The sequence below is a fragment of the Falco cherrug genome, chromosome 7 (assembly GCF_023634085.1).
Source record: "Falco cherrug isolate bFalChe1 chromosome 7, bFalChe1.pri, whole genome shotgun sequence".
Classification (NCBI taxonomy): Eukaryota; Metazoa; Chordata; class Aves; order Falconiformes; family Falconidae; genus Falco; species Falco cherrug.
Genome location: NC_073703.1, coordinates 56,019,443 through 56,037,604, shown reverse-complemented (window position 1 = coordinate 56,037,604; position 18,162 = coordinate 56,019,443). Strand labels below are relative to the sequence as shown.

General features: G+C 50.1%; 1 protein-coding gene and 1 long non-coding RNA gene across 10 annotated transcripts in view; one reads left to right on the top strand and one right to left on the bottom strand.

Moving 5' to 3' along the window:
• The window catches only part of MEIS2 (Meis homeobox 2), a 175,136-nt gene extending 169,334 nt beyond the window's left edge, over positions 1 to 5,802 (bottom strand). For 4 of the 8 annotated variants that reach the window (XM_055716905.1, XM_055716903.1, XM_055716909.1 and 1 more), the window contains exons 1-5: positions 4,706 to 5,802; positions 3,443 to 3,675; positions 1,675 to 1,816; positions 1,043 to 1,093; positions 230 to 280 (exon numbers count right to left, since the gene is read on the bottom strand). In XM_055716905.1, coding sequence (XP_055572880.1) covers positions 230 to 280; positions 1,043 to 1,093; positions 1,675 to 1,816; positions 3,443 to 3,675; positions 4,706 to 4,717 — 489 coding nt within the window. In that variant the 5' untranslated portion in view covers positions 4,718 to 5,802. Of the gene's footprint in view, positions 1 to 229; positions 281 to 1,042; positions 1,094 to 1,674; positions 1,817 to 3,442; positions 3,676 to 4,253; positions 4,287 to 4,557; positions 4,650 to 4,705 lie in introns of those variants that run through there. The other 4 variants (XM_055716904.1, XM_055716908.1, XM_055716906.1 and 1 more) reach the window with 3 other exon arrangements.
• Positions 5,803 to 5,938: 136 nt separating this feature from the next.
• LOC114017259 (uncharacterized) lies at positions 5,939 to 14,180 on the top strand. 2 transcript variants are annotated; one of them, XR_003562199.2, is made up of 4 exons: positions 5,939 to 7,809; positions 8,291 to 8,458; positions 9,298 to 9,819; positions 11,797 to 14,180. It is a non-coding gene; the product is annotated as an uncharacterized LOC114017259 (long non-coding RNA). The 2 variants fall into 2 exon arrangements; XR_003562198.2 differs by having other exon boundaries at positions 5,939 to 8,458.
• Positions 14,181 to 18,162: the final 3,982 nt, after the last annotated feature.

The window sequence follows — 18,162 nt, the reverse complement described above, 5'->3', positions numbered from 1 at the left end:
CGCAGGGGAAAAAAAAAAAAAAAAAAAAAAAAGCCGGGCTGGGCTGGGCATGGCTGTCGAGTGTCATATGTTCTGATGGCACAGGTTACGGTATCACACTGTGTTTCCCCTGTCTCCTCTGGCCATGTTTACAAATCAGCCCAAACAGTCAAGGGGGGGGGGGGGGGGGGGGGGCAGAGGGGCCCAGGGAGGGAACGGCTTGCCCCCCGCCCACCTCTGAGCCTCTTACCTTTTCTAATTCCAAAAGGTGAAACCTTAGTACTTGTATTGCTTGAATCATCTGCAAGAAAGTTTTGAGCAAGGGGTTAGGTGGGAGACAGGCGCAGGGGAGCTGCGCAGAGCTGCGAGCCCGAGCGGGCCAGGGGGAGAAAGGGACTGTCAAGGCGCGTAGCCATTACCCAGGATTTTAGCTCATTGGTCACGCTTGAACAATTTTGATCAACTTTAACCTAAGCGCTCGATTTTTATCATATTTATTACAGGAGCGGTGATTAGTGCTTTATTACCGCGATCTTGGAGAAACCCTCTTCCCCCTCTCCTGGCTCCCTCTCAGCACCCCGGCCCTCACCCCTGAGGGTCCGCAGAGGAGTCAAACACACGCTCCCACCCACCCCCTCACCCGCAGGAGAAGGGGGGGGGGGGGGGATGAATAATTTGGCATCTTTACAAGCGGATTTAGGCACTTTGAATATTGAAATCGTTCACATTAGCAAAAGAATTAGTTAGAAATCTCCAGCTCTCTCTTCTTAAGCAGTTATTTCCCTCACTTTAGCTTCCCGTGGCTTTCAAACACAGCTTTGCAATGCACTGGGGCTGGCGGGTCTGCCCTGGCTCACTTTAAAAGTGCAGCTCTTTGAAGCCTCTCGCCGGTGGCTCCCAGCTCCCGGCTCCCCCTGCCCAGCCCGCGCAGCCAGGGAGCCTGGGCCGGCAGCCGCCCGCCCCGCCGGCCCGGGCGGCGGAGGGCGCTTGCCGGCAGCCGGCGGTGGGGTCGGGGTCGGGTAGGGCGGGAGGGGAGCGGGGCAGAAGGGCCAGCAGGCCTTACCAAATTGTCCAACTCTGGATTTGAAGAAAAAAGTGGTTTTTCAGCGCGGACCTGCAGGAAAAAGGAATAGCGGCGTGAACTACAGCTTCCCTCCTCAGCCCTGTAACCGAATCACTCGAAGGGAATAATAATAATAATAATAATAATAAGCCCCCCCTGTGACCAAACCAGCCGGTGCAGGCCAGGCCCGAACCGGGCTGGGCACCCCGGAACCTCCTGCGCTGCGCGCAGGGGCCCGCTCCGCCGCCGCCCGCCCCGCCGCAGCAGCCCGGCGCCCGGATCCCCGGCCTCTCCCCGCGCCCGCTGCCTCCCGAACTCGGCCGCAGCCACATCTCCCTCGCGGTCGGGCGGGCGGGCGCGGGCCGGGGCTCCCAGCCCGGCAGCGCGGAGGGGCTCCCGGCGGAGGAGGGTCGGGGCCGGCCGGGCCGCCAACGCGCACCCACGCCGCCCCCTCCCGCCCCCCCGGCGCGGCGAAGAGGGGGCGCGGGGGGGGGAGGGGGATGCGGGGGGGGGGAGGGGGATGCGGGGGGGGGGGGGCTGCCCCCTGAGAGCGGCCGGCCGTGCGGGTCGGGGAGCTGGGGAGGTGGCGGGAGCGCTGGGAAGGGCTGGGGGCGGGGGGAGAGGTGCCGGACCTGTTTGGCGAAGACGGCGATGTCCTCGTTGAAGGAGTCGGAGGAGCAGACGTCCCCGCCGGCCACGCCGGGCTCCCGGGGCGTGCAGGTCGCCAGCTCACACTTCTCAAAGACCAGAGCTAAGAGGGGGAACAACGGGTGCCTACCGGGCAGTGGCACACAAAGAGAGGGGAGGGGGTGGGGGAGAGGGGGAAAGAAGAGCTCTAGTCAACAAGTATTTATTTTTTTTAAAATGCACGGACACACGGACACACGGACACAGCCACGCTCTGCAGCCACGCAGTATTGCTTCGGGCAGAGCAGGGGAGCGCAACGTTTTGAAACAAAAACGCTGGGTTTGGTGGTGGCAGTGTGGTTTGGGGTTGGGGTTTTTTCCCCCTTTTTGAAATTGCCATGTCCGAGCCACATCCCCCGTGCGATCCCCACAGATGAGGACAAAAGTGACCTCCCCTCCAAACACATCAGGCACCAAACACGCTCACGCAGGCAGCAGCTCAGCTGGGAATCTTACACTTTTCGCCACAGCTTAAAATAACGCGAAACCTGGAAGATCCCATCCCTACCCTCCAGCTATGACCTAAAATGAGAAGCACGGCTAGGCAAACTGCAAACTACTTAATACGTAATTTTATTTTTCAAGGGGCCTGCTAACAAAAATGTGGTGAAGTTTCCTGGCTTAGGAAGCACACCCAAGTAAAATACCAGCTGTCCAGATAAGTGAGCTGGGGAGGGGGTGGAGGGAGGGAGCACTTCGCGAAATATTTTCCCATAGTTGGTGTAGTCAGGAAAAAAAATATTTTATCTGCGTGCTAAGTAGTAAGCATGCATTTGCCTCTTCTCCCTTTTGGTGCCTGCTCAAGGCCCCACACTCTGTCATAGATGTTACTGTCTCTCCTTTTAGGATCATGTAGTATTTTTTCTAAAAGTCACTGAAGGGAATCTGTGTCATCCCCCCCCCAAGCTATGCCCTGGCACAGCCTTGAGTTCTGCTGGGTACGTGTTCCTTTTCTCTCATGTTCTTCCTTTCTTAAAAAGAAAACTCAACTCATTGCCCCCAATGTATTTATTTCTTCTGTCTCAGGGAAGTGCTGCTTCCAAAACCCGAATCCCTTTTATTCTTACTACCATCCGCGATGTGAATAGCTCTTTATTTACAGTGTTGGAAGAGTGTTATTATGGCACGAAGGAGAACACCAGAACAACACTTCTCCAACTAAAATCCAGAGCAATGAGAGCCGCCTCGCCTGCCTGAACTCCTAACTGGGGCCTTTCCGAGAAAGACAAAAAACCCACGGGGGGGGGAGGGGGGGGGAGAAAAAAAAAAAAAAGGGTGGGGGTGGGGGGGGAGGAAAAGGAAAAAATAGAAAAGGAGAAAAGAAAGGCAAGGCACCACCGGCTCCCCCCAGCCCAGCCTCTCTCCCCGAGAGGTCTGTTTTTCCAGGACCCGTTTCCCGCGGGCGCTGGCACCCCAGCTAAGAGTCAGGCTGGGACGGCACTCGCCCTGCAGCCGCCAGCAGTGGCAGTGCCACCGCGCGGGTCTCCCTCCGGAGCGGGCGGCTGGGGGCTCCCGGGCCGCCGCCCTCCCGCCGGGGTTCCCTCCCGCACCGCCCCGCTCCGCTCCGGGGCTCGGCTCGCCGCTGCCGCCGCCCGCCGCCGCGGCCCCGCGGGAGCCCCCGCCGCCCGCCCGCCCCGCTCCTGCCCTCGCCGCTCCGCGGGCACCGGCGCTGCGGAGCCGGGCCATGGCGCCGGGCGGCCCGGCGGCACCTACCCGTAGATCGCATCCTTGTCCCGCTTCAGGGCGTCGTTGACAGCGGAGCCCATGCTGGCCGGCATGACATTGGGGTGCGGGGCGTGGGCGCCGTAGTGCTGTCCGGCGTGGAGCGGCGGCCCATGGTTGAGGTGGTGCACCGGGGGGATCGGCCGGGGGGCGTGGGGGTCCCCGTACATGGACGCCGGCACCCCTACTCCGTCCATCCCGCCGTAGTGGGGCAGCTCATCGTACTGTCAAAAAACGGGCCGGAAGAGAAGAAAGAGAAAGAGGGGAAGAGAGAGAGAGAGAGGAATAAAAAAACAAACAAACAACAACAACAAAAGTCAGAGGAGAGTAAAGCACCCGGACAGACACAAACAGAGCAAAACAAAACAGAAGCAGCCACAACAGAGAGAAATGTGCAAAATGAAATCAACTGGGATCGGGAGCAGAGGCTGGAGAGGCTGAGGGAGGCGTGGGGGTGCGGGGAGAGGTAAAGGGGGAAAGTGTGTGTGCCTGCCTGTGTGTGCGGGGGGAGATGGTCCTCTTCAGCACGGGCAGGAGAAACCCTAACAAGGAAACGGGGATGAAAAGGAAGGAAACGGAGGAAAGAAACTAGAGTTACTCTGCATTAGAAAGGAAGAACACACACACACACAAAAAACCCCAACAAACCAAACCCAACCCAAAAAAAACCCCAAAACAAGCAGAATCAAAAGCAACTATATAAATAAATCAACACTGGGAAGAAGAGAGGAAAGGTAGGGTGCATGGGGGGGGGGGGGGGGGGAGAGGGAAGAGATAAAGGGGGAAATAATCTGAAAGTTACCAGAAACATTATTTAGTAGCAATTCCCCTTGTCCTTGTCAAAGCCAGAGACAAAAAAAAAAAAAAAAAAAAAGCAGCTATATGTGTATACATATATATACACAGACACACATATGTATTTCTTAGTCTTTGCTAGACAGCGGCAGCAACGGCGGCAGCAGCAGCAGCAGCAGCAAGCTTTCCCCTGTGAAACCCGTGCTACTGAGCAGGCAGAGAGCAGGGAAATCGCGCTGCTGGGGGAAAAGCTAGAGAGGAAAAAAGCGTGGAACAATTGCAGAGAGAGACACACACAGAGAGACACTCACGCGCACACACAAAAAGCTAGTGAATAATTTTTGCTGCTATTTTTTAATAGTGGCCGCCATCATCATCAGCAACAGAGGAGAGCAAATCGGACAGGCCCCTCTTAAGAGAGGATTTATATATAGGTAAGTGTTGGAGATTTAAACCTACCCTTTGCGCCATCAGTCTGCGCTCCAATAAACTCCTGGATGTGTCGTATATTTAATATCCCAGTCCAGCAAAGAAAGTGATTTAGAGTGAAGAAGATTCCTTTTTTTTTTTTTTTTTTTTTTTTGCAACCCACTTATAGACTTCTCCTATCCTCCAATATGGGTAAATAATAATAATAACAACAACAATAACAACAACAATAATATATAAAAAAAACAGTCAAGAACCACGATGAGTTTCTGTGTTTTCTTCTTTTTTCTCTCTCTTTCTCTCTTTCCTTTTTCTCTCTCTCTTTTTCCTTTTTTCCTTCTCTACGCAAAAAAAAAAAAAAAAAAAAAAATTGTCAAGCCCCCAAACTGAAGGTTACGATCGGCCCGTCAGCAACCCACATGTAACCAAACTGTCGTGTCTCATGGCTTTTTGCCACTCCAGCTGTCAATCAAAGCCAGGGAATGTCAAGGTAGTGAATGAATGATGGTTGATGATGATGAAGAAGAGAGGAGGAATCTTTTTAACCCCGGTTTCTTCTTCCAGTAACTCCGCGCTCGGGTTTTGCCTTTTAGGATCGCTATAGGGTTGTTTTGTATTTTTTTTTTTTTAAGTACTGTGAAGGGGGGTGGGGAAAGATGCGAAGAAAAATTGAATAGTTTGCAAAGCCCGGACTTCCCCCTCTCTCCCTTTTTTTTTTTTTTTTTTTTCCTCCTCCCGGCAGGTATTTTGTCTCCCTCTCTCCCTCGCTCTCTGAGATGAGTGAGTGTCAGTAAGTGTTGGCAGGTTGGCTGCTGGCTGCCTTATAGAAGAGGCTCAGTTTTGCAGCGCTGATCGGCGGGAGAATGAAGTGACGGAACCCGGAAGTAGTGGTGGCCATAGCCAGTCCTGCAGCGCGGCGGCGGCGGCGGCGGCGGCGGCGGGGAGCGGCGGCGGCGGCGGCGGGGAGCGGCGGCGGCGGGAGCGGGCGCGGCGGCGGGGCGAGGGGCGCGGGGCGCGGGGCGGCGGGGCGCCCCAGCCGGCAGAGCGCCGGTGATGCGCAGCGCGCCGGCAGGGCGGCCGCGGCGCCGCGCGGGGGGAGCCGCGCAGCAGCCCCTGCCCCGAGCGAAGCAACGCGTGTAGGAAGGAGCGAGCGAGCGTGCGAGAGAGAGGGAGGGAGGGAGGGAGCGAGGGAGGGAGGGAGCGAGGGAGGGAGCGAGGGAGGGAGGCAGGGGAGGAAGGACGGGGAGAGTGCGTGTGTGCGAGAGGGGGGAGAGGCAGGGGAAAACTGCAGAGAGCGAGGAGAAAAGTGCGGTAGAAGCCCGGCCCCGGGTTGGTTTGCGCTAGGTTATTTTAGCGACAAAATACCTTCCGATTAACCGCGACGTTTAGCGGCTGATTGATGCGCTGAATTGTTTGTTTAAATCGCCGGCTATCGCTGCTGCCGCGAACGGGGTACGCGAGTCCGGGGGCATGGAGAGCCGCGGTGCGCGGGGGGGCCGCGCAAAGTTGATCCTGCCCGGGAAGCCAGCCTGCTCCGCCGGCCGCCCGCGCCCTACGCTGCAAGCGTGGTCTCTTTCCTCTGACAATTCATTGTGCTTTTCTAAAAAATTAATTTTCCAGGGCATGAAGAGAACGCCTCGTTCGAGCCGTGTTTGGCACCGCTCTTCATTAAGTGATCGCTGCTATCAAGCACGCTGTGGATGTCTTGGGGGAGAGGCGGGGGGGAAGAGGGGGGAAATCCCTTTTAGTTTTGCGATTAGGCTGCCAGGGCTTTGAAAAGGGCTTAAAAACAAAGTCATGCTCAGCCTTTTGTAGGAGAGATCCAGATGTTACGTAGATTTTTGTTTGCATGTTCATTTCGAGCGGATCTGGCGGTGAGCGCTGTATTTACGTGTGTATGTGGCTGGACTTTGCCGTATATCGACGTTGCGCTTGTGGAATGTATGCTGAAGTATTAGCTCGGTAATGCCTTCTAATGGTAGTGCTAATTACCGTGGGGTTATTTAGCAAATTAAGTGAGATGATGCACCCCCCACCCTTGAGCACCAAATGAACTTTTCCAAACACACACCACGCGCGCGCACACACGCGCGCGCACTCGCGCGCGCACACGCACACACTCACACACACACACTCACACATACACTCACACACACTCACACACACGCACGCGTTAATTTTGGTGTGTTTCTCTCGCCCAATCGCTCCGCCGGAGCAGCAGCATGCCTTACCTCAGAGCAGTCAATTACCAAAGCTACCCGGGATCATCAATCATGGGGGATGCTTGAAGTTTAGGGGAGGAGCGATGGTCAAACTATCGATTGCTGCAGTTTTGTCCTCCCCAACCCCCCACCCTCGTTCACGGTCCCCTGCACATAAAATCTAAAACAGACTATCCCGTTAATAGTGGGATTTATCAATGATTATGTACCCGGTTGTGAATGTGGCCTTATACATAGATGGCTTTGAAAAAAACACGGCAGAAAATTTTTTTTTTTTTTCAGTTAGAGTTTGGTTTGGTTTGCTTTTTGTGATGATGACGAGAACTTTAAGGGTATTTTTTTTTTCCCTAAACTTTAAGAAAATTACTCAAGGGGTAGTTGTAGATATTTGGCCTGATTTTAATAGGCGTAGGGAATGAGCTCCAGAGGTCAATAAACCCCTCCAAAATGATGAATGATTGAGTACCTGTGATGATGATAGTGATTACCGGAGCAATTAAACAGTTTGATTAAATGAGCCATCATAACAATGATGTCTGCGGGAAATCAGCCCTCACATATAAAGAAAGATAGTGTGGAGGGCTGACAAACGCCAGTGGGCATTCCTGCGTGTTCCGATAGCGCCGAGCCCTGCAGAGCAGGGCTGTGTTTACAAATACGGGGGGAATATGGAGAAAAGTCCCTCTCTTACTTTTAGCCAGAGTTGCACCCTGCTTAAAACCCTCCAGAAGCCGGAGACCAGACCCGGGTTGTTTTTGTGGGTTTTTTGTTTTGGTTTGTTTTTTGGGTTGGTTGTGGGGGTTTTCTTGGTTTGTTTTTTTTTTTTTTCCTAGAGGATCTCCTCCAAGATTAAAGCTAGTCCTAAGAGCAACCGAATTGCTGTGACTGACTTTCACGGGACTGTAAAGAGAGGTGAGTAAAAAAGCCCTTAGTATGTAGATCTCTTTCAAGCAGTGGTTAAGTCGATTCATTTCGCAGGGAAAAAGCCAGTCTTCTTGTGCAGTATTTTATACTCTGTCGTATAAATCGGTAACGTAATTCAAGATATTCATGGTAATGAATGCTTGGCTAATCCTTTGGGTGCGCGGAGACCTACAGAGCAGTAGGTTATGCAAATCCTTTCCTACTTTTACAGCTGTAGTTTTCTAACAGATTTTTTAAGAGATCTAGTAATCGGTGAATGTTATCTGGTTGGGTTTTTTTTCCTCCCGCGCCCCCCCCCCCCCCCCCAAAGATGCCAGATTTCTAAACTTGCGTGGAATCATTTGATTGTGATACAGCCAGCTTAGAGGACGGGGTTTAAATATTTGTAGCTTCCAAACTTATTTTTCAACCGAGGCGGTGCAAACCCAGAGCCTTGCCTCTTGAGATATACAAGTGTGTCTCATTTCAGATAGTTTCGGTATCACCAAAGAAGAGGTCTTTTCTGGTAATGTGGCCGCGCAAAAGTAATCTAGCTCCGTTGAAGGCTCCATGTATTTGTTCAGACCTCAAGCTGTGGGAGAAGTTCATCAGTTTTCTTCTTAAAAAGAAGTTTTTAGATTACTTGGTTCCCATAGAAGTAAGCGCTTCATTGCTTAGAATTATAATTTTAGACTTGATTTTTTTTCCTCCTAATTCTGTTTTCCACAGAAGTCCCTGTAAATCTCGGTTCTCTTGACTAAGAAATTGTTAGAAAGCAATCTAAAATCAAAGTTGCAAAAAAAAGCAGCCCAAGATTTTTGCAGTGTTCAATGCTGCTCCTTTCACTTCTTTTTTTTTTTTTTTCCCCTCCCCCCCCCCCCCCCCCAATTAACCCCCTGCGTTGGCTTGTCCTGTTATGCATGTGTGTAATCTGGGACAGGGACCAACTTTTAAAAATTATTTTAACTTGATGGAAAGTAAGAGTTCATATGGTAAATTAAGGGCTTTCATGTTCCTCTTGTGTCTTTTTTTCCCCGTGAAAAGAGTTGAAGCCTTTTTCCTCTTTACTATCCCAGTGGATTAAAGCACACAGAGAACATGGTTTATAAAGCACTACAGTTTAGCCATGAAGAAGGAATCTCAATTTAGCGTCCTTAAGTGAAAGTACTCAGCTATTAACAAAGATGTTGTGGGGAACTTGGAGGAAAATGGGATACGTGCGTGCAGGGCGTGGGGGTTTCCACATTCTTAGGTCCATTTTTATTTACTTCCCTCCCCCCCCCCCCCCCCCCCCCCGCCCTGTCTGGTGACATATTTCTTTTAAAACACAGTAATTCGAGAAAATTAAATTGGCTAATTTCCATTTCTCGTGCATCACTTTCACAGCGAACGCTGTTTCCAGGAAAAGTGTGAGAGACGAGTCGGTGGGGTGTATGTGTTTGGGCTTTGGGGGGGAGGCGGAGGGCTGGGGTTTTTTTGTTTTTTTTTTTTTTGTAGATCGGCTCAAAAGTCCAAAGAGAAATGAGGTGTCCGGTATGGAAGTGCATCTCAGTCAACAGCCAGCTCCTTTTGCCGAGGCTGGAAATGGTTTTAACAGGCGGTAAAATTTCATCTTGTGGTGTCAAATTGGGGTCAGTTTGGGGTTAGCGCTCTCAGTGTCCGAGCAGGAGCTGTCCAGCTGTGTGGGGATTCATTAAAGGCAAAAGATCCGTTTCAAGAAAAACAATACAAAGACAATCAGAGGGCTAAAGATCCTCTTCAAATCGCATTTTACAAGTGCACCAGAACAAATATGGACGCTGAAACCTATTCCCTTCAAACTCCCAAATCGGCTTCTTAGCCCTTGGAGGGAGTGAGAGAGAAAATCCTCTAAAACTTAAGAAGAGTCTGTTTTCAATCAGCCTTTCCGAAGTGTGGTATCTCAGTCCTTTGCTGGCTTTGAGACATGCCTCTCTCGCTCGCTCGCTCGCTCGCTCTCTCTCTTTTTCCACAGCCTTGCAAAAGCGGATGGCACAACAGGTAATATTTCAGATTTCAAGAATATATCCCACCGGGCATCTCAAACCACTGTTTTGTATGCGCGGGTGCGCCTAGCGCAAGATTTAATGCAAACAGAAAGTTTTTTGGGGAAACAAGCCATGCTTGCACGAAATCCTATTGGACCTCTTCGGAAATTTTCTGCACTCCATGTAGGCGATGCTCCGGTCTGATAGGTAATTTAGGCTAGATTTACTTTACGGTTCCTGGTGTTTGTGGAAAGCACCTATTGCTAATCTGGTTTATTAAATTCGCGTGGTTTAAATCCTCTTAGCGTCCCTACATCTGTTAGAACAATTGACGCCTTGCTACAGGGACAAATAACTCGAACCTTAATCTTGTTTGTAACTTTATTCAATGTTTGTTTGTTTGTGCGCTGAGTTCAAGTATTTTTGGATGATGCCATTGTGTTCGGAAGGACACAGGCGACATTTGCAGGCAGAACTCCCCGTGGACGGGCTAAGGATATCGCAGAGCCGGATGACAAATTTTTCATATTTGAATTGGCATTTTATCTCGACCTATCGTTCTAGGAAGTGTGTCGTACTTAATGAAGAAAGCAATCTGCCTGTTAAAATGTGGTCGCGGGATTACATCACTATGACCCCGTAGTGAAATCCACGGGAATTTTTCTTTTTGTTTGGCTCGCAAGGCGAAGCGTGGGGTGTAAATAGTACCTTTTCCTTTTCATAATCAGGATTATGCCACAGTTCAAACTCTTACCCCCGGAATCGCTCTTTACCAGCCTTTCCTTTGCCTTTACGGTTGGCTCTTACAACTTGAGTCACTTTTTATTCGTCTCAGCCCAGTTTGATTCGCCTCTGACTCCCCGCAGCTGCAGGACTCTGGAGGTCCCATCCCGGGTGCCCCTGTGAAATCACGCACATTTTAGCTGCTGCCGATCCCTGGGTTCATGTAGCTCCTCGCCCTGAGCCGCCCGCCTGCCAATAGCGTACCTCGCTTCTCAGCGATCTATTATTTTGCGAAGATCTTTCCAGTCCGGAAAGTCAATGGTAGCCCATCACGGTGAACTTTTCTTGACCTCGGCTGCGGTATGACTGAGATCTTTGGGAGCTGGATTAGGAAGAGGCTCATTTACCTACCTGTTAACTTCCCTTTTGAATCCCTTTCTTTCACACACACACACGCCTTTTTTTTTTTTTTTTTTTTTTTAGGGGAAAAAAACCCAAAACCAACCCAACAAACCCCCCGCGAAGCAAGAGCGACCCGGGGTCTTCCTCCCCGCCGGGCGCCCCTTGTCCCCGCCCCGGGCGCTGGCGGGACGCGCCCCCGCCGCCGGGCCGCACGGCCGTGCCATCGGCAGCGCTCTAGCGCTACCTGGCGGGGCTCCAGCACCATCCGCCGCGCCGCGCCGCGCAGACCCCGCGGGGCCCGGCCTGTCGGCCCCGCTCCGCGCCTCCGCCCCCGCAGGGCTCCGGGCCTGGGCTGCTGCGCCCCTCCCCCGGCTCCCACCGGGCGGGTCGAGGGGCGAGGGCACGGTGGGAAGGGGCGCGCAGATGCGTTCGTCTGGCGTATCTCACGCGGGCGCGTGTGAAGCGCTCATGTCAGACGAGAGCTTTTTTTTTTTTTTTTTTTTTTAATGTCTTAGGCTGGGAGGTTTGTAAAAGTGAAGACCATAAAGAGCCGACGTGCGTATTTCCATCATAAACCAGAAAGAGAAAAATACCTGTCAGGGCTTCCCACTAACGCCGTGCCGGCTGCTTCACCGGGGTAGTAGTTAAACACCTAGTTTGCATTTGTTCGAAGGAGCCCGAAGCATTAACAAAATCCATCTTTCCAATGTGACATCATAACAAAAAGGACAGTTAGGGCAAACTAAATCGCTTTAGTGCGATATCAGAGCATCCGAGAAGGCACCAAACTCTGCTCGGAAGGCACCAAACTCTGCTCGGAGCTTTCTGCTCTCGCTCACTCAAAATATTCCCTTTTGTTCTCCAGCTGCCTACAAAACTCCAGAAGAGGAGCGCTCTCATTTTTACACCGGAGTTCTCGGTCCGGAGAGAACAATATCATCCTACCTCTTTTGAAACGATACGGAGACTCTCGCAACACACAGGCGATCACTCGAAGCACGAATCTCCTTTTTTTTTTTCTTTTTTCTTTTTCTTCTCCCACCCCCCACCCCCCCAAGAGTTGCTCGGCCCATTGTTTGAAGTAGGATTCAGCGCGCAGCCCAAGGAGAACAGGGAAAAAAAAATAATCTTAGGAGTCCGGTTTGGTATTGCACAGAGAAAGAGCTGGCTGACAAAATATTATAGCGTGTTTCCTATAAGTATGTGATGAGAGCCGGCATTGTGTTCCCAAAAGAGAGGTGTTTTTTATCGGTTGGGTTTTGTGTGTGTGTGTGTGTGTGTCTCCCCCGCCTCCCCCCCCCCCAAGATTGTGATCGCCTTTGTACGTCTTTCTTTTGATCCCACAAAGAGAATGCAATATACATATATGTGTTTGCTCTCCATACAAGAAATGCAAGGGACCGTACAATGGAATATACGGCCGGTTAGTCCTCATAATGCTTAGTTTTGCTGTAATTAATTGAAAACAGTTATTAGGTCGTCATTGGCAATAGCGTAAATAATTGCAGCAGATTTTTACTTAAAATTGACCGGTCACAGAGTGATAGATCGATTCGAGGTATAAAAATGATGTATCAAAACATCAATGTCGATTATTTGAAATATTGTAGTCGAATCTTTTTATTGCTTCATCGGTTAAGTGTCTGAAAGTGCTGTGTTCCAACATATATTTATGTTGTCAATACTGTCAAAACTGTCAGTTTTATTACAGTGGATTTGTAATACATTTCGGATTTGCTCATTTACATAAAATGTCCACCTCAGATACACCTCCTTTTACCCATCTCTGGAAATCTATGTCAGTCTAATAAAAGGATTCAGGAATCATACCTGAAGCAAAAGAAAAAAAAAAAAGAAGCGGGGGGGGGGGGGGGGGGGGGAGCGGAAAGTGGAGCTATTGCTCCATTAAGTCCAATTTAAACATCCTTTTGGAAAGCTTGGGCTATTTCTAACTTGCCATAAGAGGGAATCCCGCCCCCCCCTCCCCCCCATTTCCTCAGCAGAATTTAAACACTTTTCTACCCTCACACCTAGATTGAACCCTTCAGGAGAATTGAGAAAGTGTACAGGGAGGCAGAGCCGCGCCGCAGCACACCTGGGAGTGCAAGGACCCTCCCGGGGAGAGCGGCAGCCCCCCGAACCGCGCACCCACGCACGGGGGTTTGCGTCCTGCTAGAAAGAAGGAGACAAAAGGAGCAATAAATATGTGTGTGATCCTTTCTTAACGGTTTGAAGCTCAAAGGCAAAACGCGAAGTGGAAGGAGTATTGGGCATTTAATGCCTCCCGTCCCCATTTTATCAGGGTCTGATCCGGTCTGATTATTCGCTTGAACTATAAGCGCTGATTCTTTATTAGCATGGTCTCAGACACCTCTCTAATTTTCTTTGAGAGCCCAGCTCAGGGATGGCAAAGCTAAGGAATGAATAAATACATTTACACACTAAACTCTCTTCGATCGAGCAAACAGTGAAATTAGCCAAGTAACTTCACCCCCCCCCCACCCCCCCCCTTTTGGGAGCATGAGGTTGTTTTTAAGGCGTTGGTAGGATGGAGGTGTGGGTTTTTTTCCTTTTTTCTTTCTTTCTTTTTTTTTTTTTTCCTCCCCCTTCTAGGGATATGTATGTTTAAAGAGATGCTGAAGAGATTTCTGAGTTCACGGGGAAGAAGGAAAGGTTGGTTTGGGGAACGACAGCGCGCCTGGCAGGTATTTTAATGACCGTCCCTTCCTTTGAACACTTCCCATTTCTTTGCCTCTTTTCATCCGGAATCTCTTCCCCAGACCAAGTATGATTTCTGTTGTAATTCTTGTGTGTGTTTGTGATCCCTTCTGAGGTAAATTGAGAAGTAAGCTGCGCAAAAGGAGGAAATCGCCCCTGGGGTGCTTTGTTTACTTTGGTTTGTAAAATCCTGCTAGGAGATGGTTTCCTCAGTGTGTGGCAAGTGTTTCTTCAAGAAATTCATCAGCCCTTCTACAATTACTTCGAGCTCCGAGGGAAGAGAGCTGCCATCACTTTCTCACATCCCAAGGTGTTGCATGGAGGAGAGAAGAAAAGGCTGGAGCATATAATTATAACGGGGGTGGGGGGTGGGGGTGGGAACGGCGGCTGCAGAAAGCCGTCCCAAGCCTGTACCTGGAAAAGAAAAACCTGCAAGGGTGTATCTGGGAGACGTGTGCCATTTAGAGATGGGGAAAAGTACCCCATCTTGTGCAGTAATTAGTCTGAACAATAAACATAATTGGAATAAAATCAGTTGGAAATTCCTGCGTTTTTAATTACGTTTCATTTTGTGGTAAGCCGTAAAATTATGAATGCCTCTCAATTAAACACTATCCACTTGTAAAGCATTTAACAACAATTATTCCTTAATCAGTTGGAATGTTAGCCACAAATGATGCTGTTAAACATCAAAGGGACGCCTTAGACGTTACCTTTTAGTCATAAGTAAGAGGATTAATTTCTATAATTAGAGGGGATAAATATGTGCATAAATAAATCTAATTTTTTTACACGTTCTCATCCTATCCGGGAGAGGCGAGGATCTCTGACATTGCCTGCACTTCTGGCTCTCCCCCGGCTCAGAGGAGGCGACCCCGGGAGCACGAGGTGAGACCCCCCTGCAGGGAGGCCCGATCCCGCGCGCCGCTCTGCGCACATTCCTCCCCCGCCCCCGGCCGGGGTGCCGGGATCGGGCCCCGCCGGTCCGGCCTGCTGCCCGCCCTCGGCTTTCATTCACGTTCTTTCACGGCACCTGGGGGCTACCTGGCGTTTCGGTTCCCTTGGGGACAATTTGCTGCCCCCAAACGAAGCTCGAGATTTGAGCCGAATACCGCAAATAAAATTAGCATGACCTTGATTACACCCTGTATGAATATCTCATTTACCTAATGACTTTGTGTCACGTATGCAGAGGGTCAATTTCCTTTTAACCTTTCCCATTGCTGCAGTAAGCATTCTTTTATAATCAATGGCTGTTTGAATAATCAATTCACATTTTATGATCCCTGACAAACTCAATATATGTGTGCCTTGTTTCAGCAAAGCAGCCGGCCCTTCTCCGCGCCGTGTTCACGTCCGAAGGGTTCGCGGCGGGGTTTCCCGGCTCCCTGGGGAGCCGCCCCGGGGGCCGCCGCCGCCGGGCTCCACGGGAGCCTGCGGGGCGCTGCGCCGCCAGCTCCGCTCGGCTCCGTCGCCGCTGCGGCTCCGCGCCGGGCCCCGCCGGGCAGCCGTGTCCCCCGGGGGAGCGCCGGGGCACGGCGGCGCCCGCAGCCCCTTCCTCGCGTCGCCCCGGTGCCGGGCGCGCACTTGCACGCCGTTCTCAGTCGCTCAACGCAGAGCGGGCGGTTTTCGCGCTGCCCCCGCCCCGTCCCGTCCCGCCCGGTCTGGTCTGGTCTCCTTCCTGGGACTGTGCACGCCAAAACCCGGCCGCCCCGGACCGTCCCCCCATTTCTGCGTCGGCCGGGCCAGCCCGCCGGTCCCCGGCTCCGAGGGCGGCCGCCCCACCGCCCGCAGGACTTGCGAGGGGGGCTCGGCGTCCCTGGCCGTGTCGGCGCATGGGAGCCCTTGAATGAATCTTTGCACTGGCCTAAGCGTCCCGCTGCCGTTTGCGGGGCCCCGCTGCCACCGGCCCCCCCTATCACTTCCCCCCGCCGCCTCCGAGCTGGGGTTGGGAAACCTGCCCCGGCAGCGCGGCCCCCACGCATGGCTCCAGCGTAGCAGCTTATGCGGGAGGGGAGGGGGTTAGGGGCAGCTGAACTTTGCAAATGTTTTTTCTGTAAGTGGCTCACATTCGCTGTGATCTATGGTGTGAGTCAGGAACTGAGACTTATTGCAACCCTTTTCCCTCTGTTGGATAATTAATGCTGATTCATAGCGGTTTCTACCTACGAATGTGTGTTTCGTTTTTCTCTGCAGGGTCCATGGTTCTTTGGTATGTTGTTATTCCCTGAAAGGTAATTGCACTTGATATTCTCTCGGGGAAGGCTCATTAGCCAAGGGCAGGGTGGCGTTGCCAATCTCGGACGCTTTCAACAATTCAGTGCAAACATTTGCCCCAGAGGTTTTGTACAGCACTCTTGGCTCCCGAAACAGACCTTGGGTACAGCATGTGTGTGTGTGTGTGTGTGTGTGTGTACACATATACACATACACTACCCAAGCAGGAAATATTTTAGTTTAAGGGGTTTTAGTTTAACTCCTTACTGTAAGTGGTGGAAGCTACACAAGAAGGTTTGATGTGTTGCCCTGGACTGCAGGACTTCACCCTCCCTATCATCAGAAGATAGCCAGGACGTAATTGTGGATGAAACAGTAGAAAAGGCACCACTTCTCCCACTCCTCTGTATGCACTCCTTTATACTCTCTTAACATTTACAAAATGCATGTTGAAAACACTTTTCCACTTCCCACCATTACAGGCCTACACTTGACTTCTTTCTCACACATGCCTGCTGTCATCTCTTTGGCTCCTTTCACCTCTTCTGCTAAATTAATTAATTCACTAATGCAAGGCCATGAAACTCAGGTATAAGGTAAGTTAGGGAACGTATGTTAGTTAATGCATACTATTTTATGAAGGTGAACCCTCCATGATTGTTCTAATTTTATTTTTTCCCTCTGTTGTTCATCATTTTGAAAATCTTATTCTTTGAGTCTTGGCAGGTTGAGCAGGATGATTCACAGTAACATTGCAGAGAAGTTCCAGTTCTCACAGGAGAAAATGGTCCCTGTAGGACTGATGAAGAGGAAGCAGAGGGACAACATCTAGGCTTAACAAGTTCTTGGACACCACCAGGTTTTCCATGTTAGAATAAAGAAATCTGGGTGTCTGTATTCATGGCGAATTAGATGGTGTATTCTTCCTGGTAGCAGTGTTAAAAGGCAGAGACTGCTCTTAATTCCAAATTACAAACCCTATGTCTAAAGTGTACATCTAACCATCTTACTGTGTTAACATACTTCCACTTACCATATTTTTCCCATCAGTTTACCAATAAACTCCAAAAGCAAAACTCAGCTGTGCTGTATCGCCACTGACTTTCATGTTAGTACATTGGAAAGCAAATTGTCCTACAGCATGTGACTACACAACAAAAATAGGTCCAAAAGACTGTATACGCTGGCATATTACTCGTTTTGCCCTCACTCATCAGGGCTGCCACTCAGTCTATAGGCCTCACCTATTGGGGGACCAAAAGTTCATAGAAAAACACCTCCGTGCTGTGAATGTCTGTCAGCAATGTTTGCCATGCTGACAGCCTTCAATACCCTCAAGCCCAAACCCAAAGCAGAGGGCAGGATTCTGCAAGGTGTTTGGCAGGATGCCAAGTGCCCACGTGCGAAGTCGGAGTACTCGGCTTTCCAGGTCCCACTGATAGTAAATTGGACAATCACCACCCTTGCAGTAAGCCCTCAGCACAAGAAAACATCAGTTCTTTAATTCATACTTTGGTGATTCACAGCCGTGGTTTTTGTTTGACACTTTAAGTATCTTTCATGTCATAGTGGTACATTCTGCTTTTTCAAAAGTGTTTTTCAAAATGAACAGGCTTTTCAGTGATGAAACATGATGAAGTTAATGTACTAATAGATTTAATTTTTAAAGTACATGCTAAATTTAAGACTTGTCTCATGCATTTATAAACCATCACTAATAGTTCTATTGATCAACAACATAAATAGCTCTAGCAGAAGCTTTTCTTTGATGCAGATAAACATAAACAGCATTGAAAAAAACAACACACAAGCGATTGTCCTGTACTCTTACCTTGAGGCTATATTATGATCACAATAAGACATATCTAGGCATGTGTCATACTGGATAATACTGTTTCTTGGGTGTTTGAGGGCACATGACTTTACCTTGGACTTCACAACAGCTGAGACATGCTATTTAAAAGCATGGTCCTGGCATTACTTAAAAAAAGCCCTACTATGCTATATATAATTATTAGCCTATATACGAGATTTTTTAAAAAATTGCTTTACAATAAATACCCAGATCACTTTATTTCTATTATTCATGTGCAAAGCTAAAAATAAACATTGGAAATATTTTTCTCTTTTATGGAAGAGCTGATAAAACTATTCATTTGAAATGAACTCTTGGGTGAATGCAGTCATATTTTCTGGACTCAGATCTCTTATTCCTAGTTGGGAACCCTACATCAGATCAGGGCAGCACAATCAATCCTCAGAGGGAAAGTGCTCTTTACTTCAAAATATTCACCAA